Here is a 27,817-nt window from a genome sequence, read left to right on the forward strand (position 1 = left end):
CAGCTTCAGAGACTTCAGTGCTTTTGTGCAACTTTATCAGCATGAAAACAATCCTGTTTGCAAATACATTGTTCTCTGTATGGAAGTCATCTTTGCAGGTGGTTTCCGAAGCCAGTGAGTTTTTCCTTCTGTGGAATTCAATGCAGCAAAACAAACTCACTCCATGAGCTAACAAAGCAGGCACATGCACTTTTTTCCCTACCAGAGATGCTGCAACACCGGCTGTCTTCAGTGGAGACACCTACACAAAATCTTACAACCAGAGCTCTGAAATGTAATAGTGAGTTTCATTACAATTTGCCTTTTCTCGGGCAATTTCGCCCAAGTAAACTGTGACTTTTGGAACAGTCCTAGCAACTTCACCTGCTTTCCTCAATCTACATTGAAGCTAGTGGCAAGTCCAAAGCCATCCGCTGTGCTTCCCGCAGGCACAGCCTTACCTGTGGCACACCCAGCCAGTCATCTGCCTGCTGCATGGCTTCCCGAGCGTTGTCAACGGGCTTCTTCGGGTCCCAGGTCTCCCAGTCAGGGCACAGACCTGCAAGCACGTTTCAGTTGTTAGGTGTTGTCTGCAAAGGAGCTTCCCTAGCTGAAGAAACCAAGTACAAACTCCACAGCCACTTTTTTTACACTGTTACACAGAAAAGACATCCAGAGCATTGCAGAAGTAACCAAAACAAGACGGGCATGGGCTGCTCACTGAAATGCTTCTGAGACAACCATCAGCATCTCCACGGGCCCTTACGGCACAGGCAGTAGCAGCCAGTTCAAAAAGACTCCCACCCACCTTGCCTATCAACTAAAGATGTGTTTGTAGCTTTTCCGTCAGCCACACAACTGCACTGCTTTAAGTTTAAGCTGTGCAAGACACCATTCTAAATTCAGCACGAATACATCTAGCCATCCTTTATGTTTCGCTGGCTCTCCTGCAGCAAATTTGGAGAAGAAAATTTCAACTGCTTGCCATAGCACCCCAGATTGCATTAGATGAACACCAGCAATCACACTAGCAAGGCTGTTTTACAAGGTGAGGAAACTGTGCCTTTTTCACACTTCATCACATTACTCGCCTTAAGTAGCACAGCCCCAGCTTGCTAAACACTGAAGTTTCAGGTAGTGTGCAGCTTCTGGCTGCTCTGTGTTCCCTCTGCAATCCTATTTCAGGAGAACACATGAAGCCTCCTGCTGCGCCCTGAAGTTGAAAGGTTGTTGGCATTTTCTGTGGGAACAAGTCTTTCTTGCATTTAGGAGCCAGCATTTGCGCCTTTGTCCCTTGCACCCAATACAAAGCTCAGACGCGGCGCCTCCAACAATGCAATCACACATTCTGCTTTAGGCCAGTATTTCTCTTGGCGAAGTCATTTACAAGTTGCTGCTTCCCACAGCTGGCCTCTTTGGACTCAGGTTTTCTTGAAATCCTCATTCCTGTCTCCAGCTCAGCAGTGAACACCTCCTCCCGTAGTAACAGCAGAGTGGCCACGAGGTCAGCGAGCAAGGAAAACACTGACCATCAGAGCAAAGGACTTACCTGGAGCACAGCTGTCAACAAGAGCCCCCAGTGCTTTGCCATCCTGCCAGTTTTGATTGAAGTTTGTGATTGGCAAGTAAGGAATTTTGTTCTGGATCCAGCCCAGCAGCCTCTGCTTAGGGGTCTGCTTCTTTGCATCATCATCACCTTCATCCTCCCACACTGGCATGGAAATGGAGTAGTGGAGGATAAGGGTCCATATCAGGCCAAGGATCAACTTCAAGTTTCCATCAACGATGGCTTTACTATCTGGAAGACAAAAGACATATATCTGATTATTTCCCACCCTAAAGGAAAGAGGCATGTTTTAAAAATACTGTGCCTGCACTCGTGCCCAGGTAATCAAGGACAAGAAAAACAACCCAGGTCACTGCAGGCAATTGCTCAGGAAGAGACACCATTCTTCATGACCTGCATTAGACAGGTGGAAAAAGAGGAGTCCAAAGACTCAGTGCTCTCCAGCTATTTTGAGAGCTCATTGCTCTCCAAGGGTCGTGTGACTTGTCCTTGAAGATTTACAACGTTAAGCTTAGGAGAACTGGCAGTTTAAGATCTCTGGTATTTTGCATTTGGATTATAAGTGCCACCTGGTATTTTTAATGGCTCTTGCATCTTACGAAAGAGGCCAAACAGCATGTAATGGAGTTCACAAGAACAGCATCCCAACAGAGGGGAAACACCCCAGGATATACCTACAGCACCATTTAGGAAACTGCATTTATATACAGAAACGTGCCTTCCCAAACACCTCAATAGTTTGCATTAAAAATGGTGGCCAGAAAAAGCGCTATATGATGAAGTCCAGCAAAGTCAGAGTCTGGAATTAGAATAAAATCCGGATATATCACGACCTGGGTACAAACGGCAAAGAGGGGAGAGGAAGTCCATCAGGCACCCTTTGCACCACCACACTCCTGCCTGCACAAAACGACATCCCTTCACACTACAAACTGAGAGTTAGAGGAAAAGGAAAATCTAACTCTGGCAACACCACGTCATGCTCTAGCCCAGGAAAAGTTTATCACCGCAGCAGCCACACTGCAGCTCTAGTTTGAGACACATCATTCAGCTGAGCATCAAGATGAGATTGTCATAGAAGCTGTCTAAAGGGGCAGGGTATTTCTCTGCATCCGTTTGGCCTTATGAAGTGACCTCTACAATTTTGTGAATACTCTTGCAATTTACTTTGGTTTTAGCGAGTCACCGGTCAGATGCACTCCCTTGTAGCTGCTACTCAGGCTGCATTACCCTTGGAACAGCTCCAGTCTGTCCAAGCCCAACCAAACCATGGCTGTTCTGCGACGTTACAGGATGGAGGCCCTCAGCCTGACTGATCCTGTCATTCACTGCGACGTGTAACAGCAGAGCACGTTTCTGTTCTTTCCTCCGTTACAACGAAAACTACTGAAGAAACCCTCTTTTCAGTCAACAGAACTTACAAGTGACCTGCAAGCTTTTTGCTGCTCTCCGGCTCCCAGAGCAGATAATGGAGTAAAGACAACCACAGTGATAGAAACTCACTTTCACGCACTGAAATAATTGAACAGGGATCTTAATGAGCGTTCAGTACTTCGACGGCCTTCTCCAGTTCAAATTCAGAGTGTTTACAGGCAGAGTCCTCCAAGCCAAGCCTCACCATGCCCAACACCCACCAGGCAGGCCTCACTTGCTTCTCCTCAGCTCCAGAGACCTCCACAGCAACCCAACACCATCTTATCAATACAAAAAGATCTCCTACAGAATAGTGACCAAGAACAGTAAGCACCAGGGTGTTCCCTTTAACCCAATGCTCAGGCAAAGTAGTTAATATTTACGTGGTTTCACAATAGGGCGGTATGTCCTGAACAGATAATACTGTAACTTCAGACCTTGAATGGCGTTTGGCCTTTCTCGATAGTTAACGTCTGGTTTCTACTCAGATTTTATTTGTACCGGATTTTTTTAACGTTAGTTTTGACTAAACTCACAGGATGATGATAAGTGCCTGTCATTTGACTGCTCACTGGTGATTTCACATCCAGTCTGAGATATACAATAGATAGCTATGAGGTGATTAAGCCCCGCTGGGTTTTAATTACAGGTTCCAAGGTAAAAGTCTGCATCACGTAAGTAATGTGTCTCCTAGCAACAGCTAAACAGACAGTCCCTGCTGTTACCCATTTCCCCCCTCTTTCCAGTTGAGCTGCAAACTGGTCAGGGGAGGGACGATGCTCCCTTACAACCTATTAGGGAAAGCTTTCTTAAAAGAAAGTGTACCAGAGCAGAAGGAAGAGCTGCATTGTACCTAAGAGAGAGACCCCAAGCGCTGCTGGGAGGCTCACCATGGTGCCCGAGCTCCGCAAGCTGGCATTAAGGGCAGGAGCATGCAAAAACTAGACCGTCGGTGTGAGCCCCCGCTGCCCGCTCGCTCCCTGCATCCCACAGCATCTCCACCCTGCACCCCAGGGCAGGACCACCCGCTCAGCACCCTGCTGGCCAGAGCATCCCCAGCCCAGGAACACCCCCCGAGCTTCAGATTTATACTGACATCCGCATTTTGACTGGTGTGGACACAGTGATGATTTACTACACTACAAGTAAACTCATTTCAGAAAGCCATCCAGCATTCGTTCCCAGGGAGGACAGCCAGCGGGACAGAGTCACATCAAGCACACTGCTACACGCACGATACTCAAGACAAAGAATGGCCCGTTTCATATTTACAGCACATAAATAACGTCATGTGTGGATGTGCTGCGGTTACTGCAGCAGGCGTCCATGTGCTCAGCTCAGAGCTTCCTCCAGCACCTCATCACCATCTCCCAGGGCACAGCTGGGCAGTGGTCCTTGACCAGGGGGAAAAGAGCCCATGGACAAGACAGCTTCACATCGAGAGCAAGAATATCCTGTCTCACCAGCCTCATCCAGAGAGGCCAGGTATGGGGCCGCTGCCCCTATGACAGGAAAAGGTCACCACAAGAATGGGACGTCTCTTCCTTCCTGGGGTTTCTTCCTCCCCTGCCATCCCCACGACTGCGCTTCGTTAGCAAAGTTAGCAAGCTCTTACAGCCTCCCGGCTTCCTGACAAGCATAGGGATCTCATGATGTAATTTTTTCCAAGCCTGCTGGTAGGAGGGCTTGTCTGCTTTCATTTGGGGTGGGGAAGGAGGGAGGGAGAAGAACTTCTGGGCAGGACAGGAGACCTTATCAGCACTCAGCAAAGCCACCCGCACCCCGTTCCCAGCCACAGGGGATCCCACCAGCAGCTCAGCCCCTGGCCAGCCTGGGCTTATGATTTCTACCACAATATAGAAGGACCCTCCGGGTTCAAGAAGGGACCAGAGTCCACCCCAAAGCAGGCTTGGCTTCCAAGCAGCTGGTGTAAAGCTCGGCTCCACCCAAGGATTCAGCCTCTCCAGAAAAGCCTCCACTTTGGTGCTGCCTTCTTAATTAACTGACTGAAAACATCCAGTGTCTTCATCGCAAGGTCTCTCGGACATTAAGATGCAGGTATCTGTTAACAGGTCCTGCACAAGGAGCACAGACCTGGTCCGGAGAACCCCAAAACCCGCTTAGGACAGCCACATTTGCAGGCATCCCCCACCAGTTCCCAGTGCGTGCTGCCGGTGTAACACGGCCAAGATTTTGGAACAGTGAAAAAAATACACGGTTTCCAATGACACTTAAGCACCGACAATCACCACTGCAGGCGCTGCCACGGACCCCAGCTCAGCTGGCTTTCCACTGGATTCCCCCCATTCCCTGCTCTCCTTCAAGACACGTTTTCTGGCCATCCCAGGCTGGGAAACAGATTATATGAAGAGCAGATCTTGCAACACCGCTTTCCTACTACAAACATTACTTTTAGGCATACTTATTACTCACATAATCTACGCTTTGAAGCTTTACAGAGCCTTTTAAGCTACGTGTCTCAATTACTCCTCTGGAGCTTACAGTAAATTTGCAGCACAGAGATGCACACCTGTGGTCAGTGCAAGTGCCCATCCCCTCGAGGACGCACCCCCATTGCTGGCAGTGCGAGCAGCTGTGTTTGGCACGCAGCTTTGATAAATTAAGGTAGATGGGAATAAATTGTCTGCTTTCAGCTGAAATGGAGAGTGTGTGTTTACTCCATGGCACCAGGCGAGTTTCTGCAGACTAAAGGAGCCCTCTCCACAAGGCGACAGCCACCGATCCCGCCTTCCCGTGCCTCGGAGGAAGCGAGCTGGTGCATCTCATCCACCAAGATAGCTTAGCAGGGCTGAAAAAATTCTTCACAGCACCATTCTAGATAGCTTTAATGTAACTTTTTTTTGGAGAAAGCGTGGCCATCTGCAAAATTTTCTTTATTCAGGTTACAATGCCTGTGTTAAGACCCGCAGGATGCCCTCACACACATGCCAGAGCACACTCGCTCCCTGCTTCCCTGCACCCAGTAGGAGATGCATGCTTTGGAGATCAAAGTCCCTGCAGAGCTGAGTCACACCACCGCACCAGCAGCAGAGCAGGATACCTGCTGACACCGATTTGACTCGTACTTTCAAAGGACAGATTTTTATAGGGAGCCCAGGCACGAAGCAGGAATCCATGGCTGGAGTGCCACAGGACCTCTCGCCAGCCCCAGACCAGTACATCAGAGGACTTCAGCTCAGTGGGAAACACAGGCAACGAACTTTAGAGGTGCCATCTGGAACAGCCAAAGGGCAAGGGGTTTGGGTTGTTTTTTGTTTTTTTGTTTTTTTTTTTTATTTTTCATTAGAACCCAGAGGTTTTTGGCTGTGACATGCAAGTCCTGCAGATACTCAGCTGCAGACTCCAAACTTGTGAATGCTGTTAGATGACCACTTTTAGACAGTCTGCAAGTATCACTGCCGAGACACATAGTCCAGAACCAGCAAGAAGCAGAAACACTCAAGTCCGGCTTTAACAGGAACCTTCATTCCCACCTACACTGTTCAATGTACATTTTAACTTGGGCTACCCCAACTCTAACTTTGCTTTCCTCCCCAAAAAGCACCCGATGGCAGCCCAGCGTCAACAAAGCAGCTGCGGCCGTGCAGCACGAGGCAGCCCGGGCTGGCTGCACGCCGGCAGGACCCATCTGCAGGGAGAGATGCTGCAGCCAGCCCGCCGAGAGCTCCTGGCGTCGGGACGCAGCTCAACAGGACCCGCACCCGCCAACGAGACTTAAGCTGTTCTGCAGAATCAACACCAGCATTGAATAAAGCGAGCCCTCACTCTCCTCTAATAAAATAAAATAATAAAAAAAGAAAAAGCCTATATATAGCCTACAACATTAAGTTTTATGTAGGAGTATCCTGCTTCTTAGTCAGCTATTAGGATTTAAGTGGCTGCCTGGTAGGGTGAAGAGGAAAACAGACTGAACCAGAGCTCGTTTGCTTCCCCCATCACACCTCCGAGTCTAGATTGTAATTCTTACCCTTTTATTATCCTATTAACTAAGTGGCAACTGGCCCAAAAAATGGATTATGGCGATTCCATAGGCCAGCACTACACGCCACCAGTCTCAGTCTTGAAAAAGAACCAAGTTTTAACTGCTCGAGCTGATTTATAATTGTTGCTCTATACTAAATATTAATACGATATGTTACTCTTGGACTGTTAATATCATACTCCTTAAAGCACAAAGAAAGACGTTAAAGTATCCAGCCTTCAGCCAGCAGGGTGACTAGCGTGAGCCAACAATGTGACCACCTTGAGACAAACGTGTGTCATTTTTACAGCTTGGGCCACAAAAAACTTCCCAACCCAGCCTACCAAGTGGACAACTGCCAACGCTGCAGAGCTTGGTCCTCTGTCTTTGTGTATTTGCCCCAGGAGCAAGAGCCAGCAACAAAACCTGGCATTGATTTGAAGCTTGCAAATCCATCTACTCCAGGAGAGATCCCTAAATTCCACCTGGAGTGTTGTGCCACTGCCAGCAGGGTGGCAAGATCTCTCACTTAATGTTGGCTCTTTAGATAGAGCTGTCTTAAGGCCACTAAGTCAATTCAGCATCTTCTGCCTTTAACCTAAGCATTTAGGGCACATTACAATTCAGTTTCAGGCATCTTCAGAGCTGTAAGAATAGTTATTAGATTTACAAACCATCATCACTTGATTTCAGGAGCTAGCACTGCAAGAGAAATTTCTGTAACCTCATGCATCTTTCAGAACAGCTTCACTTGTCCTTCTTGGGTTTTTTCCCAGCCCAGTGTATACACCCTGTATTTCAGTCAGCTCTCTACTGGAAGAAGCAGTTTCCACAGGGGGAAAAAAAAATATATATATATATTTCAAAAGTTCTTGCCGACTGAGAGTCCCCTCACTCCTCTGCTCAAAAGGGTTTCCAAATTGCAACATGGAAAATTCCGAGCAGGTTTTTGGGAAAAAGGGAAAAAGTCTTCTCCATAAGGGCCATTGCATACTGGAACAGAAGCTCCGAGTCCATAAGGACTTCATCCACCGAAGTACTCAAACTGAACCAGGCACACCTTTGAGCAACCTGATCAAGCTGGGTCTGCTATGAATACATGGCTTTAACTAGATGACCTTCATTAGGTCTCTGCAAAGCTAAATTATTCTACAATTAAAAAAACAACGCATCCACTGTTTCCAACAACTTTGTGACTAGTATCTCTTGCTCATGTGCAAGCCTGCTTTGCATTCAGATTAAGCACAAGTAGTACCCAAACTGCGGCAGCGCTCCCTGAACTCTGCCCTACAGCAGAGCCGCAAGTCATTTTCTGTTGGACAATTAGTGGAAACAAGATAAGCTACCGCAGCGGAGAGCTTCCTTACTAAATCCAGCTAGCAATACAGACTGCACAAAGTCTCGTGAAACAAATGAAGGACTGAAAAAGCAAATTTTGAGTAGTGAATTTTTTTTTATTTTTTTTTTTTAAAATACAGCTTCCTGGCCAAGGCTGCAGTCAACACTGCTTGTGTAGTCTGAGCAAAGACATCTCAGTTTTGCTGTTGATCTTCACATGTGGAAGTTCTATCACAACCAGCACTGATCTTTGCATCCACCTTCTCTAAAAAGTGGTCACCCTCTCCAAACTTGATGTCTTCTCCATTTACAGTTTTGTTTTATGCATTATATGGAGGAAGAACCCAACATGCATAGTTCTTAATACAAAACAAAGGAGCAGTCTCAACACCAGCCCTTACTCTCTATTTCCAGACACAGAAGGAATTTTGTACAGTGCACAAAGTTCATCTCAGTTATGGATCATTTATGTACAAGCTGTAGGAATTTCAAATCCTGGTATCTTGAAGTTTCTGAGGACTTTCCCACCTCTAATTAAGCAGCTAAAGCAATTGGGGGCAGAAAAATTAAGCACTCATTAGGGCTTAATCTTCTGCAACAGTAAGAACTCCACATTGACTGGAGCTCTTCCAAAGCCCTGCTCCGCACCGTGTGGATGCCAAACAGAAGTATACAGATCGGATGGAGCTGAGCAAGCTGTCTAAGGAAAGCCTTTGCTGAAGCCTACAGTATGTGTTCACAGGCTTACCGCGCCTGCTAAAGACATTAGCGACATCCTCTGTAGGGATACTATGTCTTTAAATCAATTACATGGGTTCCTCTGTGCTTTGAGAACATACTGCAACCATTTCCTCCAGTGACCCTGGAGCCCAGGTCCACCTCGCAGCTTGCCGGGAGCTCGGAGTGTCCCTTCACCGGGAAAGCCGGCTGCGCGTGGCCAGGAGACAAGCTGTGCCCCCTGCACAGAGCTGGCACTGGGGCCACTGAACTCCGGCCAGCTCCGTGGATTCCTAGCTGTGACCCACTAGCCTCAAACAGCAACGTGCTCCAGCCCTGCTACATCTTGGCTGCAGGAGAGATGCTCCTCAGCATCCAGCTCACCTGAGCACCAGCGGGCATTCAGCCCATCTGCTCCCAGCTCACTCCTGCATCCTACCAGGACATGGCCAGCGGTCTGCTTCATTAACAAGCCCCAGGGTGATCATTAGCCAGGAAAGTGTATCTTCAGGAAGTGCAAGTGATGCACCACGTACACAGCAGGTCCGCTAAGCTTTTTACAAGGGGAGCTTTTCAGAGAAGGAATGCCATTTTATGGGAGGGCTGTAAGAACAGAGCGTTGATCTGGGCACAGAGAGGAGGATGGGAAAAAAAATGCTGGATGGGCTTTCTGGGGTTTGGTTGGGGTTTTTTTTTGTTTGATGGGTTTGGTTTTTTTTGGTTTGGTTTTGGTTTTGTTTTGTTGGTTTGTTTTTTTTTTTTTCCAAGGGGACAGAAACCATTTTCTTCTATGCCTACAAGGGTGCCTCCTTATTTATTAAAAAAAAGAAGCAAGATTCCTTTGTGAGACTCATTTTAGGATTTGAGATATTAAACACTACAGTTCAGACCTTTTCCATAGTTTTTGCTTTAACTGGATTTGAAACCACCCAGATCAGCCGGAGAACTTCAGGCTGCTATCGCAGCCATCACCCTGTACTGTCTACTGATGCATGTTGGGCCTCTGGAAATGATGTCTCATGAGGTGGAACAGGCAATTGTAAAAATAAGGCAAAATCCAGCCTTATCAGAATAGGCTTGGTAAGGAAAAACAAATCCTACAGACTTTTAATACAGAAAAGAATAAGAAGAATCAAGCTAGTGGAGCTCACAGGAGTGGAATACAGGTTAAAATAGCTCTGCCCAGCTTCTTAATGGGCACCTGGAGCCCACTAAAGTCTCACATGCAGAAGAGAAAGCCATAAACATGAAGCAAGTTTAAGCCAGCAGTATAACAACAGCAGGAACAAACCCAGCTTGTGCAAGAGAAAGTGGAAACCCAAGGGAGTTGGAAGGAGAAGTCAAGAATTTCAAAATTAGGAATTGTTCGGGTGGGTGGGTAAAAAAAGTCAAACTGTGGGTGGCTTAGGATCAAATTCTTTAACACTTTCAGTCTGAATACACCTAGGGTTTCTGTTGCCTTAAGAGCCAAGTAATGGATATGAGAAGGTAAAGGTGCGGACCTGACGCTCGGAAAGAGCCCCAGGCAGGAGGTGCGGGAGCACATCTGACTCTCGGAGCCAGCGCTCCTGGGGAGCATCTCCACCCCCAGCGCGGGGAGGGCTCCACGCTGCTGGGACAGGACCAGCAGGGAGCAAGGATGAAACACAGAAGAATAAGAGCTGCCGGTCACACCGGCTGTTTCAGAGGCAGTTGCTCACTGCCAAGCAGGTCCCCGCTCGCGGGACGGCAGTGCAGACACCCAGCCGAGCCGCATACAGGAATGCTGCGCTAATTATTTGAGATCCTTTACAGGGGAGAAAAAAAAAAAAACAGAAGAAAAAAAAAAAGGAGTCTGAATGTCCAGCCTTTATACAGCAGCAAGTTTCCATGAGTGCTGCTTTGTTTGCAGCGAGCGAGCCCCTCGCCAGCTCCGAGGGCATCCCGCCGCCGTGCTCTGACCCTGAAACCCTGGCTCAGCTCGTTAACCGAGCACCCGGCAGCACCGTACCATTCCCGTAAACCCCCTGGTGGAGACGTGGGCTCCGGCCGCCCCGCCAAGCACAGGGCCTGCCACGGCACGCCGCCGTCCATGACATCATTGCCAAAACCGCCCCGACAATGGGCCCTGTGAGCGCGGCCCCACTCGCACCCAGCGAAGCGCATTCCCCGCTGCTGAGCTCATCCCACCGCCCCTCCGGTGCCGGCACCGGGAGCAGCCAGGACACCGCGGCTCCCGCTTGCGGGAAGCGCCCCGTGCCGTGGCCGAAGGAGTTCGGTGCCCTCCATTGCAACCCACGGCAGTGAACTCCAACCACTGCGTTCGGCAGCTGCGTTTTGGGGGAGGAATGAGGGGAAGCTGGGCGGCAGGGGCAGGAATGGGCTTGCAACCCCTTCATGACTCACCATGCAAAGGGAGCCCAAGTCCACTCGGGACTTTCTTGCTCCCCACCGGTTCGGGGTGACGCAGCAGCCCTCCATCCTCCAGGGCAGCATGGCTGGCAGCACCCAAAGACCGGTTGCATCAACCCCACGGGCAATAGGCAGCTTGGGAAAGTCCCTGGAAAGGGGCAGGCAGCATGGGATGGGGCCGTGGGAAGGGCTGCAGGATTGCACCCACCGCTCCAGGGTCAAACACCAGAGGAGGGAAGCATCAGGAAGCCATGGGGACAGGTCAATGCAAGCAGTCTGAGCGCTGATTAATCATTCAGGAATGACCGGTGAAGGAAAGTCCCTGCAGCGGGGAGTGAGCATCCCGGAAAGTGGATTTCTGTTAAATGATGGAGGGAGGGGGGAAGAAAGTCTTCCTGCATTTGCCACACTCTGCTAAGAAATGCTTGGCTCGGCTTTTGGAGCCAAGTGGCATGACACAAGGTACACCTCCATCCGCGGGGCATGGGACAGGAGCAAAAGGGGAATGATGCTGTGCCAGGTCTCTGCTCCCCAGGGGTCACTGCATTCATTGCCACAGCACTGCAAGGCTTCACCCTCCCATCACAGCGAGCTGCTACGACTCAGCAACACCACTACCCAAGTCACAGGAAACAAGTTCCACTTTAAGCAAGACATCAAAATTTTAGTCAAATGCGAAATTGCCAAAGCTTAGCACGAAATACTTGTCTAGGAGTCTGATAAACTGGCGGTTGTTCTTTCATGCACACATGCAAACAGAAAAGCAGCTCATCACAACACATCACGTGCTTACACAACTGGAAAGCCAAGCCTTGATCAGCAAGGCTGGACTGATAAAAAACAGCCGTAGAGTCAGATTTCTGCAAGTGTAACACGACAAAACTAAGAATCGCCTCTGAAGGACGAGAGTGCTGTAACCATCTCTGCAGGATTAAGGTAATCCTAAATCTCACAGGGTCACTTCAGGTTGCATCAAGGTTAAAAACCTGGCTAGGTCTTGCAAAGACCTCCCCGGGGCTGGCAGAGGCATTAGGTGACAAGTCATTAGCACTGCCTTGTAGCCTACATTACTGAAGGAAGGTTACCAAGCTTCAGTGCAGGGGACCCAGAGGAAGGTCCACCCTCAGGCACCAGCGTGCACTGGAGATGGAAAAGGTGCAAGGAATGCGGCTGCAAGAGAAATGTCCCGGCGAGGCCAAAGAGCAACGAGTAATCCAGAGGTTTTCAGACGCTAGAGTGACCTCGGCATTACTGAAAAGCGTGTTTACTCACACTGGGAGTAGGTCAAGATAGTTATAAGAAACAGCATGTAAAATCCTGCCGAGATAAATGAGCCCATTCAGATAGGGCTGTCCTACATCTTCTGTGTGGCAGACGCCAGGCATGAAAGCTGCAATGGATGGAGCTTCTGAGGCCAAAACCAACACATTGGAAATTATCAGAAGTGATTACTGTTTGGGGAAATCCTTGGCCACAACATACACCAAGATTCAATTTTTCCATCTGAAACCAGAATCACTGTACTGACTGTGATTCACTGTGCACGGGGCTGTTCGAAGGAAATCCCCATTCATCCAGCTCTGTGTGCCTCAACCCATCTCCACTCCACGCTGCAGCACCAGAGGGCTCAGGATTGGAGCATACTTCATGCTGCAGGGTTGGTGACACATCAGAAAACACCCTGCCTGTTACTTTAGCTATGCAAAACGTTTGTGGCTTGTCTCAGTACTGATAGTCTCCGATTTTGAGCACCTAACAGCACAGCTCCACGCAGGTTTTCTTTGAAGCATTTAAGCACAGATACCTTGTTACAGAAGCTCTGTAGCCCAGTTACAAAAGTTATTCCAGAATTTATCAGCAGGTCAGCTATCTCCATTCTATCATTTCCCTGAGAAGCAATAGGAAAGGTGATTAATCTCTAACATGCAATTGCACCCCCACTGCAGATAAGAATGGCTACTTTGAAAATGTCCCTCCAACATCTGAGCCATTTCAACAATTCATTTTGACATTCAGACATAAGTACGCACTCTTAACACACAGCACCAAAAGCAGCCCTACACCCATGCACTGCCACCAGAACGTGTCTCACCACACCACTGCAACTCTGTGCTGCCGTGATGGTGCAAACCCCCTGACACCAGCTGTGGTCCTGCCTGCGAGCTACAGCCACGGCACTGCCACCGAGTGCCCATCAGGAGGGGGATGACACATCCGCACACAGCAGGCTGCTGCCTGCGCCCACGCGCCAAGTGGGGATGCTCGGGGCTGTTGCACGGTCACTATAAACACGTGCATCCACTGCACATCCCTGGCAGGCTTTTCCATGCTTCTCCACTTGCTTTTCCATGACCACCATGAAGAGGTCTTAATGCTCTTGTGTATAAGCCACTTAGATGTTAATTCTTGATGAGCTTTCACATACAGACTCTTATCCTCCCCTCCACTGGAAACCATGACCATACCTGTCCAAAAACAAAGGCCATTTTCCTCCCGGAAGGCCAATCCTTCAATAAAAACTATTCAGTGTTGTGCAGCCGCTGCTTGAAGGAAGCGGCTTTCCCCTCTTTCTGGAGAAAGGAGTGAAGTTGTTCGAACATATTGCTGTGTACTCATGCAACCCAGCAGTAAACACACTTCCGTCTGCACATAGCACAAGGCTCACCCCGGCACGGTCGAGATTTAAGCCGTGTGTGTTTAACATCCCACACAGGACAGGGCTGTGTTTATACGGTTTCGGCTACAAGCCGCTAACAGAAGGAATAGACGCTTGGCTCGAGGCCCAGGTAATTCATCCGACGGTGGCAGCCCCTATCAGACAGACCTCTTTTGAGAGGAGCCTCCACCAGCAGGAGCCCGGCGGTGAATCTGCAGAGGCACAAGACTGCACGGGTGGTCTCCGAGCACCTTAAAGAGGACCATATGGGATTAATGGTGCAGCTTGAGCACATATTAGCCGCAGCTGTGTGACGCGCGCCTCTGCAGACCACGCGCCCGCTCCTCCCACCCAAACTCGCTCACCACGCGGCCACGCTTTGCTCGGGATGCGCGAGTTCTGCCTCGATCCCCGCGGCACAAGGGACCCCGGCTCACACCAGCTGCTCTCCCACACCGTGGGTCCGGTGCCGTGGATGGGCTCTCCCCGCAGGCTGGGCTTCCAATCTTCCAGCTTAAAGGCTTCACGCAAGGCTCTCCAAACTTCACAAGCTCACAGCTCTCACCCCGGTCCGCGGGGACAGCACTCCACCACACACATGGACCAAGCAGGGTGCAGGCAATTACCCAAATCCTCACCAGCTGCAAGATCTCATTTTTAATCTGCAGTCTCACATTGTTCACATTTGCAAGCCTATTGTGTTTCACATTTTTAACACGACACACAAAAAATAAAAGCACTGGCTCTAGGGGCAATTTTGGAATATTTGCAGCAGCAGCACTGCAAGCTACACTGCTCTGCCTGATCTCCCGTACCCCTTCCAGTTACTTACCAGGTTAGCTACAGCATTAGGCCACCTCATTTGCTACCAATTTCTCCATTTCACCATGAAAAACGTTTAGTCACATGCTATTGCCTCCATCCAGACAGAACGAAAGCCACAGAGGTGTTTGTCCTACTCCTAGATGAAGAACAGGCTGCTCCTTTCAGCTCCTACAGCTGAGTTTGAGCACTTCTGCTGTCCAGTACCACTTCAGAAGCCTGAGCTACTCTTCTTACAGGGAGAGTATGAAATATTCCGCAGCTTGTTAAAACCTATGTTTAAGTAACAAAGCTAGTTAATTAAAATATTTAAGCTTCCCCTGCCTTAGGCAGTGTTTCCAACCAATAGTTGCAGCACTTCACGTGAAGCAGTTCATTTTTCCTCCTTGCAATCAAAAACCTGTTAAAGGTACATACTTTTTGTAAGTTACTTGTCTATATTAGAAGAGTTATTTCTTTTGTTTTAAACACCGAACTCAGAGCTAGGCTACAAAACCATGGTAAAATCTGAAGTTGATTTGTTGAAGTAGGGTTTTATGCCACTAATGTCAGCAGGCGCTTCCCCAGTTGGGCCAGGGTTGCTCAACAGAGCTTTCCAGCTGGGAAAGCCCAGACATCTCCACCGTTTCCGGGACCTGAACTACCAGCTCCTCGCTGGAGTCTCCTGCTCCTGGTGTTTTCATGGCAGAGCAAAGCACCTTTGTGGGATGACCCTCGCTCCAGACTGTTTCCTCCTAGAAAGCGGTATATTGGGATATACTCAAGCGAGGATCCCAGCAGGGATGCAGTTAATTTGCTGGGACAAGGTCTTTGTAATACCCTTGTCCAGGAGTCCCACATGCTCCTATCTCTATAACTGCAGATGTCTGCAAGTAATTAGCGTGCTCAGTAATACTCATTTAGCAGCCATTAATCATCCAGTGAGACAGCACCAAGGGCAGGGCTGAGCCGCTTTACTGTGACAGTGAGCTGAACACAAAACTCCCATTAGTGCGTCTTCACCCCGAGATATTGGAGGACAACCTCAGGCTATTCCAACTCCTTTTTGGGTGTAAAAACTATAACTGGGTACCTGTGAGCTGCGCCTGCTTCTGCACAGCCCTGGGGCACACCGCAGCCCAGGGTGACAGGGATCTGCAGGTGCTCCTCGGTAGCCTGATGTTGTAGCCCCTCAAGTAGGCATCTCGCTTGGCCTTTGGCGACTTTGTTGAGCTGGCAATCCTTGCTCTGGCTCACTGCTCGGGTTCAGTACAGGAGGGGGGGTTACCAACACCCAGCCAACCTCTGCCATCTGGGGTGTGCTCTGACAGCAGCTGCGCTGGGCTGTGGTCACTCTCCTCCCTTTGGCCAGCCACATCTGATGTAGCTGTTCAGTTGTCCAGCAAACACGCTGCATCCTCTGCTACGAGTGCCAAACTCACTTCAGCCAGCACTGGATACCACAAGGCTACACAACAACAAAGCACTAAGAGAGCATTAAGATGGCACCACTACAGAGGATCCCGTGGTCCCAGTTTAAAAGCCTCCATCCCTTTGTCCTGACATCCGCAGTGTCCAGCACTGCTGAGCTTGGGCTCTGGCACTGGAAGTCACTGCTCTTTCAAGAGTCACCACAAATTTTCCTAGCAGTCACCAGCCTAATTTTCCTATTTCTTCATAGCTGCATTTTTACCACAAGCTTAAAAGAGTTACCAAAAGAAATAATTCTCAAAGACAACTAAAGCTGTTTCTATTTGACTTTCAATTAGATCATTGATCTCGTTCAAGCAGTTACATAAGCTATCAGATATTTGCATGCAGCCACACTGTTAATCAACAGCCGGAACAAAGCTGAAACAACACGATTAGCATCCTAAATCTTCCCACAGCCAGTACGTTAATTCTGCTCAGACACCAACTCTACCCCCACAGGGGAATTTGATAACGAGCAGCATCGCAGTAAGTGACAACAACTGCTCAGAGCCACCAAGACCAGCAGTGACACCAGCAAACAGCAGCTCTGCTGGAGCATCCAGGTGTTGGAGCAGGCTCAGGGGTGCCTGGGCTTTGGATTATTTGGGAAACCAACAAGTAGAATTACTCTGAGTCTTGCAGAAAGAAGGAAACTCCACAGAAATTCACTGTTTAGCTATGAAGGTGAAGTAACACTTGGTACCTTGCATCATCAAGACGGCAGTTAGACACCAACTCTGTTTAGCAAGCCAGTGCTCCCCATTCTGCAGTGAGGATCAAAAGCAGTCAGACTAATCCAGGGTTCGTGTCTCACACCATGACAGACACAAGGCATATTTGTCATCCTGCCAGTTCCCAACCAGGGAGATGCATCAGAGGCAAATGCAGGACCCTGCACATACCCCCCAGCTCAGGCTCTTCGCTCCTGTGGTCCAAGCCCAGAGGGACCTCCTGCTGCTGCTACACTCACCTCACAATAAAGGGAGGACCTACACAGAGGTAAAGGTCACCTCCAAGACATACTCATCAGTGGTTTAGCCTTGAGACCTCAAGTAGCTCCAAGACCTGGCTTGCCAGTATTTGCCTGTGGGAAGTCCACTAAAACTGCTGCACCTACTGCTGCAAGGTTGTGGTGAGAAAGGGGAATGTAAAACAGTTAATTGTAACAATTAAAGGAAGCACAGATAGAGTGCGTTAGTATCTAGCCAAGGGGAACAGCATTTCCTCTTCTGTGTTTGAATAACCTTCGGATGCACATATCACGGGTGTTTGCTCAGAGGAGCTCCCTGCCCTGTGCCTTCTGCTGCCGGGCTCCAGGGGAGACTGTCACAGCTTGTTCCCGTAACATGGCTCACCAGTTGCCACCTACGGCTCGCTTCGGGCCCACCAACCACGACAGTGCCCTTTAACATAGGCTCAGGCATACAGACACGTACATTGTCTCCTCACAAGAGCAGCCACAGACTAATCAAAACCAGTAGGCAGCCGGAGATGGCCGTGGGCTGGGAGGCGCGGAGGAGAGCCTGCCGCCAGCATCCCACCCCGGGGGTCAGGCTGGAGCAGCCCCCAGGTCCAGAGGCGCTCTCAGCACCCAGGCAAGGCGAGGGAGCTGGCATTCCAGGGCAGCACTTCACAGCTCAGCCCAGAGCTCACCTCGCAGGCAGACACTCTGAAGTGCCCCCCCACACACAGATTTCGGCACAAGAAGCGGTTGGAAAGGCGGCAGCCGTGGGATGGCAGGAAGGGCGGCTCCACTGCTCGCAGTCACCGCTCCGCAAACGCCTGCACCCCACCCAGGCTTGCAGAAGACGGCGAGAGCCTCCCCAGCGGTGCGGGGTGAGCAGAGGGTGGCTCAGCACAGCACCCACCCACGCGAGCATCCTCTGCGGCGATGCACCGCCTGCGCCCGGGCGACGCCGGGACGTGCTGCTGCCACTGCTCTTGCCCAACTTCCCCCCGACAGGGCGCTGGCTGGGTGACAGCGTGGCAGTCCGTCTGTCCGTCTGCGCCCACCTCACCCTCAGAGGACCCGGCATTTGGGAGCTGTGCAGCCCGGCCAGCTCACGCTGGAGCAATTCAGAGCTCTGACAAATAAACGCGTCATGATTTACAGCATGCCCTGAAGCAAGGGAGAAGGAGCCGCAGCCCATGATGTCATTGCAGCCCACAGCCATTTTTGTGCTATTACTGGGTAACATTGGCAGGAGAGTTCATGCAACCTGCTGAGGCTGTTAGGTAAAGCCAGCTTGTCCCTTTGCAAGAAAGATCCCAGCCTGGATGTTCAAAGCTCTGCCACCACCAACTTACCAGCCCGATGAGTAAAACTTGATATATTTCAGTGACCCAGAGAAAACAACTCTGAAATATCAGCTGAATTTATGCTTTGCAAGTTAGAGATTACCTTCAGTATTTATTGGTTCCTTCCCACTATATTAGCAGTCTAACGCGAGTTGTGAGGGACAGCAGAAGACCATCACCTATCTGACTCAGAGGAAACATCCCATTTGCAACCAGACAGTGCAGCTGTATGTGCGGCCACTCTTCTCAGATGGTTTTAGAGAGCCATGCTTTCTTCCAAGGGCAGTACCAGCAGGAGATCCAAACAACCCCAACCCATCACACCAGGGGAGACAGGACTCAGCTGCTCCATCCTCTGCCCACCCGCAGGCAGCTCCAGGGCAGTGTCTGCTGTGTTACTCAGCACAAGGGAGGATGTGCAAGGCAACCCCTGCTTCCCCAGCAACTTGGGCAAAGCTGTGCTTGGCTGTTGTTTGAAGTGGCCTGGCTTGGTTTTGCTAACACATACAAAAAAAAAAAATCTAGTTTATTCTTGCAGTGGTTGTATTACAGTTGCCATGTACTAGCATAGTAGGAACTAGACATGGCATACATCTCCCTATGGATGTTAGGCTTCAACTACTTACAGAAGAACAGTGTTTACACAAGGAATTGCCACAGCAGATCCAATCCTCACTGTGATGTACCAGATGCTAGGTAGACACTTCCAAAACTCAAGGTTAGTTACAGGAGGGACAAAAAGCTGAGGGAGGCTCACAGACAGGTTAGAGACCATGTCAGAGCCCAGAGAACCATCTAGTTATGATACAACACACACTCACTGCAAGGCTTTCGAGTACAGGAACTATGATTTATCACCTAATTATGACCTGGAAGAAAGTACCTTCCCTGTTAGATTACAGAGTACTGGTCCTTCCTCAGGAGGAACACAAACAGGTAGGAGTGCAAGCTACAAGAAACTTTTGCCTTATGGGGAAAAACAACCTGCACCAAGTTCCCAGAAGCAAGACCTAGGGAAAAAAACCTCACTCGAACTTCACTGCATTAACCCAAATCAACAGGCAGAGCTCGCTTGGCCCACAGAAGAGAGAACCTCAGATCTCGCTCGACTCAACTCTGAACCCGAGGTCAAGTTCCCAGGAAGAGCAAGGGTAGCTCTGCTCACCCCACCCAGGCGGCGGTTGCAAGATGGGTGGGTGAGTATCCACCTCTACCACGCACACACTGCTATCGAGAAAAGATACCAGAGCAGCTAGCACTGGTTTCACAGGCACAGTATTTTCATGAAAACTGCTACTTTCATTTCTCCAAACACAATGTGAAGGTACATAGCTGTTCCCCGCCACCATCAGCATGAATTCAGCCTGCAGCAAACTAAGCCTTGTGAGCAGTGCCATATGGTGAAGGCTACAGCAAAGACTGCTAGATCTCCTTACAATGATGGGCAGCGCCTTCCCTTGGGCTTTTCTATGTATATTTTGCTTTGGATTCTTCCCCCAACAGTTAACACTCGGCTACACAGCATTTCCTTCCTCCAGCAAAGACACACTTGGAATGTCTGACTGTTTTTCTTGCCAAGTCCACGCAGATTGCAGCAATACAGCCTCACCTACTTCCACCCACCAGGTCTGCCCATCGCTACCTGGGTTCACCTTCACAGAGATGACTCCCCCTCGCCACAGGTGGGGTGCTCTGGAACAGGACCCACAGTACTATCAGAGCACACACACAAAAAGCAAGAAGATCTCACAGGATCCTACAGGTTTCTCTACAGAAAGCCTGGCTACCTCACCACCAAGAGCCAAAGTCAGACTTGATGCTTTGTAAGCAACAGCTGCTGGGAGTGGTTCTTCAGGCACACCAGTACCAACCACCAGAGCCAAACCATGGGTTGCTGTATCTTCATTACTGTAATGACCTACAGGTCAGGTACCATATTCGTGAGCTGTGTACCACACCAGGTAGTGAAGAAGACAGGTCCACAGGCAGGTCCACCCAATGCTGGTGGCAGAGACCTGGCGAGCATCACAGTATAGCAGAGGTCTGTTCACACCAGCATCACCTGCAACACACTGTTTCACTCTGGTGTGCTTGCTTAGCATGTATTAGCGGTCTAGACTTGGCAGGCCCTTGCTCACATCCCACACTAGCTGCGCATGAAAGCCTGTTTCTGAGGGACAGAGAGAAAACAGAATTCCTCTGCAGCTTGGGGGATTCAGAGATCATTGTTTTACTTCCCATCGCTTGGAGCGGACACCGAACAATGCTGGCAACACAGAAGCATGGCCACACACAAGGTTAACCACATTCTTAGATTACAGTCATAGGCTAGAAAAAGTTATCCTGACCCATTTAGACTTAAACATCCCCATGTAAGTCAATACAGGACATGGCATTAGAATATGGAGCAGTTAAGACTGCAGTCCTTCTTGAATAGCTGGCATGGTGTTCAGTGCCTTAAATGAAAAAGCTGTTTAGCACATTAGTCTAACTGGTCCCAAGTAATTTTACTGAAGTTTGATCACTTTACAAGTTTCCGCTCATATGTAAAAGAATGCAAGAACAGTCTGTGTAAGCTACCTTAAAGTTTCCCGTAACTTGGAGCAAAAAGCTCATGCAGAGTCACTTTTGCTTTACACCAGCAGTCCAACTATTGAAACAGAAGGTCCTGAGGAGACCAACCACTCTCAGAAACCAAAGCCACCTCCAGGCTCCAGCAGTGAGGCCCACTGCCAGTCTATCAAAAATAATTTTCGAGGGGAAGAATTAAGTGTCACATTTCCAAGAAGCAGAAAGCTGCTTCCAAGACACACTGGATATTTTCCAGAAAACAGCCTCCAGGGAAGTCACAGGTAAGTGGCAGACAACATGCAAGTGTATTTTGACTACCTCCTTATGATGTGTTAATAGCACCTGGAGTGAGACAGAGAGAGACCCTAAGTGTATACAGGCTAAACACACATTTTCCTTTTTTCAGTTTTCAAGCACCTAGCTCCAGGCGTTACAGGACAATACACTTAAGTTTTAGAAAAGATGAATTTTCCTCTAAAAACTTAAGATTTGCTTTGTCACCCTTCAGTGAGCGTATCAGCAGCCTAGGGAAGAAAGTTGGTTTTCAACCATTTTCCTGAAATGAGATTTCAAAAGGGTACTCAAAGGACTCGCTGGCCAAGATACTTTAATCTTTAGAGCATGCTGGAGGTCTGCACTACAGAGCACAGTGCATACATCGAGTATTCGGTCATTAACCAAAAAACCACCTAATCTGCAGGTTAGGCTCAGTCAGAAACAGACAGCCCTTCCAGAAGTACTCCTGCAGCTGGGACATGCCAAGACCACCAAGGTCTCCACAAGGCACATACCAACAGATCACAGTTATACCTCATCCCCTCCTCACCCATCTCCCTCCTGGCATGGCTCAACTCCCTCCAGGCGCTGCAGCGGGATCCGGGACCACCACAAAGACAAACCTTAAAAACAACCACACAGCTGTAGCTGGGGCTGGCACTGGATCCCAGTGACACCCCACAGCCGGGAGGCAAGCCAGAGCTGCTCACTTACCTGGTAAAACCACAACCCAGCAAAGGGAAACTACACATTTTTCAGTTTGATCAATCTGACGGCTGCAGTCTAAGGTTGCGGTTTTACCAAACAAACAAGCCAACCGCTCGGCACCCATCCTGCCCCTGCCAGTGACACGGGGCTGCCGGGCAAGCAGTGGCCATAAGGACACTGCCAACAGGCACTGACCAGCACCAGAGCACACACCTAGGACCTGCCAGCTGCAAGCTTGGGTGCAACTTGGCAGGTCATAGCCCAAAACCACCTGCCAAGCTTTAGACACTGAACTCCTCTATTTCTGAGCTAAATCAGTTGACTCCTATTGCCCGGTATCAGGGTTTCCAGGGGCAAGCTCTGTGCTGAATTATCTTCAACCCTCCCTCATCCGCCACTTGCTGCAGCTTTTACCAAGGCACAATGTGGCTCTCGTACAAAGCAATCTGCGGAGTCAATCAGCTCCTTTGGCCAAGAGCAAAGCCCTTGTGCCCTGCATTCCTGGCGTCCTACTCCGCAGCGCCTGTCACGCCACATGCCACTCAGCACCCAGGAATCTGCAATTATCTCAGTCTAGCAGACAAAAAAAAAAGCTAGACTTAATACTTGTTAACACTTGAGTAGCCCAGCAGCTACCTCATGTTGAGCAGAAGACTCCCAGAATGGTAAGGGTTGGAAGGGGCCATTTCACTTTGTCCTGTCACCAGGCACCACTGAAAAGAGTCTGGCCCCATCCTCTTGACACCCACCCTTTAGATATTGATAAGCATTGATGAGATCCCCTCTCAGTCTTCTCTTCTCCAGGCTAAACAGACCCAGGTCTCTCACTCAGCCTTTCCTCATAAGAGAGATGCTCCAGTCCTCTGATCATCTTCATAGCCCTCCACTGGGCTCTCTCCAGTAGTTTCTTGTCCTTCTTGAACTGGGGAGCCCAGAACTGGATGCAGTATTCCAAATGTGGCCTCACCAGGGCAGAGCAGAGGGGGAGAATACCCTCCCTCAACCTACTGGCCACACACTTTTTAATGCACCCCAGGATAGCATTGGCCTTCTCAGCCACATTGCTGGCTCATGGGCAACTTGTTGTCCACCAGGACCCTCAGGCCCCTCTCCGCAGAGCTGCTTTCCAGCTGGTCAGCCCCCAACCTTTACCGGTGCATGGGGTTATTTCTCCCTAGGTGCAGGACTCTACACTTGCCCTTTTTTGAACTTCATTAGGTTCCTCTCTGCTGAACTCTCTAGCCTGTCCTGGTCTCACTGAATGGCAGCACCGCCTTCTGGTGTGTCAGCCACCCCTCCCAGCTTTGTGTCATCAGCAAACTTGCTGAGGGTACACTCTGTCCTCTCATTCAGGTTGTTGACAAATATATTGAACAAGACTGGGCCCAGTACTGACCCCTGGGGAACACCACTACTTACAGGCCTCCAACTAGACTCTGCACCGCTGATCACAACCCTCTGAGCTCTGCCATTCAGCCAGTTCTCAGTCCACCTCACTGTCCACTCATCTAACCCACGCTTCATAAGCTTACCTCTGAAGATGTTATGGGAGACAGCGTCAAGAGTGTTGCTCAAGTCAAGGTAGACAACATTCACTGCTCTCCCCTCATCTACCCAGCCAGTCATGCCATCATAAAAGGCTATCAGATTGGTCAACTCCTTCATGTTCAAGTCACCTGCCGTAACAACAGCTTTTTCAGAGCTTCCAATCCCATCTTTGCTGGATGGCACAAAGCACCTATGTGCTATATGGCTGGTTTTACAGTAGACCACACATGTGGTCACATCTGCACTGAAATGAAGGCCCTTCACGCCTAGAAGAAAAGCATCTTGAAACTACCAACAGACTCTGAGCCAAAACTAAACAAGGGGTAACAGCAACAGGAGAGGTTGGACTCCTAACTGGGCATCCAGAAAGGGTTCTGGCCAAACACTATAGATTTAAACTGACTTCTCTGCTTCTAGGCAGACTAATTTTAAATTGAGAAAAACTGAATGCCAAAAGCTTGCTACTGAAAAAAAAGTTTAAAAGTGTGGTTGTAGTACAGCAGCGGTAGCTGAGCCATAATACATGGCTTCCAAAATGTTCCTGGAAGTTAAATAATAACTGGAACAGGCACTGCATCCACTTAGCAGAGGTCTGATGGCATTATTAATGCCAGAAATCCAGCAGCCGCAGCTGTCAGGTTTTCCCGGCTGATTTGGCTCAGAGCTGGCCCTAAACACCCCAGGCCCTAAAGAACAACCTGGTCATAAAAGTTCTCTACCTAAAAGCCTTTACTGGTATGTAGCTCCAGACCCCACAATGGCCTTGTTTTTGTTCAGCACCACAAAAGAAGAGACTAAGAACTAGAAACAAAAAGAAAACCCCAAGTTCTTCAGAACCCACAGGGAGAAAGGCACTCGGGGAAGGCAGCGACCCCAGGGACACTGCGCCTGCAGGAGAGGTGGTCCTTCAGCCGAATGGAGCAGAGCGAGGCTTGCTTTGAACGTCTTTTTTGGAAAGTGAGTTCAGGATGTTTTTCCAGGCTTCAGTTTATCCAGGACTGTACATATAGTAGGGCTCCTGTGCTACCACTTGGCTCTGGTGGCACAGCACGGATGGAGCTGTAAACCCCTTCATGCAGAGGCTGGGACATGGCAAAGGCACTAGCAGCCATAGACATTTCATTCTCCAAAGCTTCAACTATAGGTTTTGGCGGGGGGGGGGGGGGGGGGGGGGGGGGGAGGGAGAGGGTTGGGTTTTGGTGGTTTGGTTGGTTGGTTGTTCTGTTTTTAATAGCCAACGCTATGCAAGTAAACTGCAAAACAGTTAGACAAGTCCTAAACGATTACGGCCAGCCCGCAGCTCAGTCTAACCCTGCACGGGAGTGGTGCTGCTGCTGCAGCAGCGTCTCGAGAAAGGAAGTCGCTGGAAGCCAGGCCTGACCGGACTAACCTTGATCTCCCAAACCCGCAGCCCTCGGGAAGTCCCACGGACAAATAGGAAGGCAGCTGGAGCAGCAACATTTTTCTAGGGCAAACAATACAATAGGAGGGGAGCGCTGGCCTGGCGTTAGCCCTGTGTCTGGTAGGGAGCTATTCCAGCGGCTGAAGCAGAAAGGTGAGCTCCGATGTCGGCAAAAGCAAGCTCGGCCCAGGAGTCAGCAGCTGCAACTCGAACCCCACTGTGTGCGAAGGGAATGCATCTCTGAGTAAATAATTAGCACCAGCTCCATTCACAGCTGCAAGTACATTAGCTGTTTTGCCCTAGGAGGATAATCAGCCACTCGGGACCCAACAGTCCCCATTCCTCTAAAGCTGCTTTTACACGCTAGTAAAGAGGAACAACAGGGTGCCTACCTACTCCACCCAGCCACAGGCTTCCAGAGGGGACCAGGTCTCTCCCAAACTGGAGAAGTTTCTATTTTCTTGCTATTATAGCTAAAGCCTCTAAACAGCTTTCACCTTGGCCAAGAGTTTTAGGCAACAGAGCAGAGCTGCACTCACCCAAATTCAGCTGTGCAATTCATTGAGGCCAGAGTCATCAGGAGGCAGTAATTAGAGTTATCTGGCAAAGAGCTAGAAAAGGCATTCACATTCCTTCCCAGAGATCTCTCAGGCATTCAAATTATTGCTTTACAGACTGCTGCTGCAGCCACACCTGAGCTATTCCCAAAACAGTTACCACATGCATTCCTGAGGGATCATCTGCAATGTGACATTTGTGCATGCCAACAGCTTTTAATTTCCTGAGCAGCCCACCAGTTATCTAGCAATGGCACCCTCCAGTATGGCATGGACAGTCTAACCCAGTGCCAGCCAGGCCAGGCATTAGCTCAAACCACCCATCTCCAGGAGTTAGCAGAGCTCCTTGTACATTTTCTGCCACAGCAGAAAGATTAAGGAGAAAGTGCAGTCTGTTCAAAAGCTGCAACTGCGCTTAAGCAAGCGTCCACACTAACCTGAACACTGGCATCATCTACTGGGCTCCAGCGATCCAAGAAAAACCTCCTTATGCTCCTCTGCCACCTATGGTAGTGCGTATCTCCCTGCAGCTCACCCCACGGCAGTCAGGCTCCAGCACCCTGCCAGAGTCCAGGTACCCCTGGCTGGACACAGGCTGGGGCAAGCATCGTCCTGGCTGCATCTCCTGCCAGGGCTGTCAGAGGGGTCTGACATTTCCCTGGGGAAATGGGCTGCACAGGGAGAGAACATGCTCTGGCACTGGGCTTCTTCAATAAAAGACCTGAAAGCAAAGCCTCACCTATGAAATAGTTGCTGAGAGAGAAACTGAGGAGGATGGGACAACACTGACAGCTCTGACAGCCGGGCCCCACAGCACACAGTTTTAGACTAACACAACACTGCACCCCCAAAGCTTCCTCTTTATAGAAAGAAAAAGTAGCAATTCCTCAGCTCCCAACCCTGCAGCCCCAAGGAGCCCGGCCAGCAGCACCATCCACGCTCTGCGGGACAAAGGTCCAGTGCGGGGAGAGGGGGATAAAAAAAAACCCCACAATAAAATGAAAAAAAAACCCCAAACCCACCGGCCGGGGATGCACTCACCGATGGAGACCAGCTTGATGCTCTCCCGCTCCAGGAACTCGAGGGCCACCGAGACGTTCTCCAGCTGCATCTGGCGGAAGGTGGGCCGCTGGTGGTACTTGCGGTACATGCGCTTCTGGCTGAGCACCTCCAGGAGGGCGATGAGGCGCAGCCCATCGCTCAGGTCGTGCTGCAGGTTGCCGATGCGCTTGTTGACGCAGCGCAGGTGCTCGTTGCACCAGCGGGTGAAGGTGTTCTGCTGGATCCGCTTCCAGGGCGCGTCCTCCGCCAGGTCCTTCTCGGTGGCCGGCATCTCGCCGTCGGGATCGGCCGCTCTGCGCCCGCCCTGGCCCCGCGCCTGCGTGCTCATGGCGCTGCCCCGCTCCGCCTCCTCCTCCGCCTCCTCCTCCTCCTCCTCCGCGATCCGCCCCGCCCGGCCGCGCCCGCCCGCCTGCGGGGAGGGAGTACGGCGATCAGCGGCAGCCCCGATCCGCCGCCTGGTCCCGCCGCCCCCGCTGCTGCGCCCGCCCGCTCCGCGCTGCTCCTCCGCTCCCCGGCTCTGCGCCGGCCCCGCGCCGCCGCCCGGCCTTTATCCGCCGGCAGCGGCACGCCCTCGGCTGCATCAGCCTCCGCGCCCCGCCGCACCGGCCCCGCGGGGGGGCTGCCGGCTCCCCCTCAGCCTCCGCGCCCCGCCGCACCGGCCCCGCGGGGGGGCTGCCGGCTCCCCCTACCCCGCTGGAGCCGCCCTCAGCCGGGCCGGCGGGGCACCCTCGGGCTGCGGGACAGGCGGGAGTGGGACTCTTGGGGTGCAGCGGTGCCTTGGGTGCAGCGCCGTGGCACCGGGGCACAAGCTGCGCCGCACGTCCCCGGTGGCACCAGTGCGCAGGCAGGAGGGCGACTCACCTGGGCTAATGCGTGGCCAGGGGTGCTAGCCCCCTTGCACCAGGGCACAAGCACAGCTGACACCCACCAGCACAGCACCCTTCCAACAGTACGGGCAGCACCACCCGAGAGGGAGCATCTGGGGGGACCACGGGTGGGCGACCCACCCACCACGGAGGGGGGGACCATGGGTGGGCGACCCAGCGCTGGGGGATGCCGGCAGAACCCGGTCTCTGCG

The 27,817-nt window shown here is 50.6% G+C and overlaps 1 protein-coding gene across 3 annotated transcripts in view; it reads right to left on the reverse strand.

The window, feature by feature from the left end:
- Positions 1–27,079, reverse strand: part of FLNB (filamin B) — a 74,311-nt gene extending 47,232 nt beyond the window's left edge. For 2 of the 3 annotated variants that reach the window (XM_074152308.1, XM_074152307.1), the window contains exons 1-3: positions 26,719–27,067; positions 1,529–1,777; positions 441–538 (exon numbers count right to left, since the gene is read on the reverse strand). In XM_074152308.1, the coding sequence (XP_074008409.1) occupies positions 441–538; positions 1,529–1,777; positions 26,719–27,067 (696 nt within the window). Of the gene's footprint in view, positions 1–440; positions 539–1,528; positions 1,778–26,718 lie in introns of all 3 variants that reach the window. The other variant, XM_074152309.1, reaches the window with a different exon arrangement.
- Between the last annotated feature and the right edge of the window lie 738 nt (positions 27,080–27,817).

This window comes from Numenius arquata, chromosome 8 (assembly GCF_964106895.1).
Source record: "Numenius arquata chromosome 8, bNumArq3.hap1.1, whole genome shotgun sequence".
NCBI classification, from domain to species: domain Eukaryota; kingdom Metazoa; phylum Chordata; class Aves; order Charadriiformes; family Scolopacidae; genus Numenius; species Numenius arquata.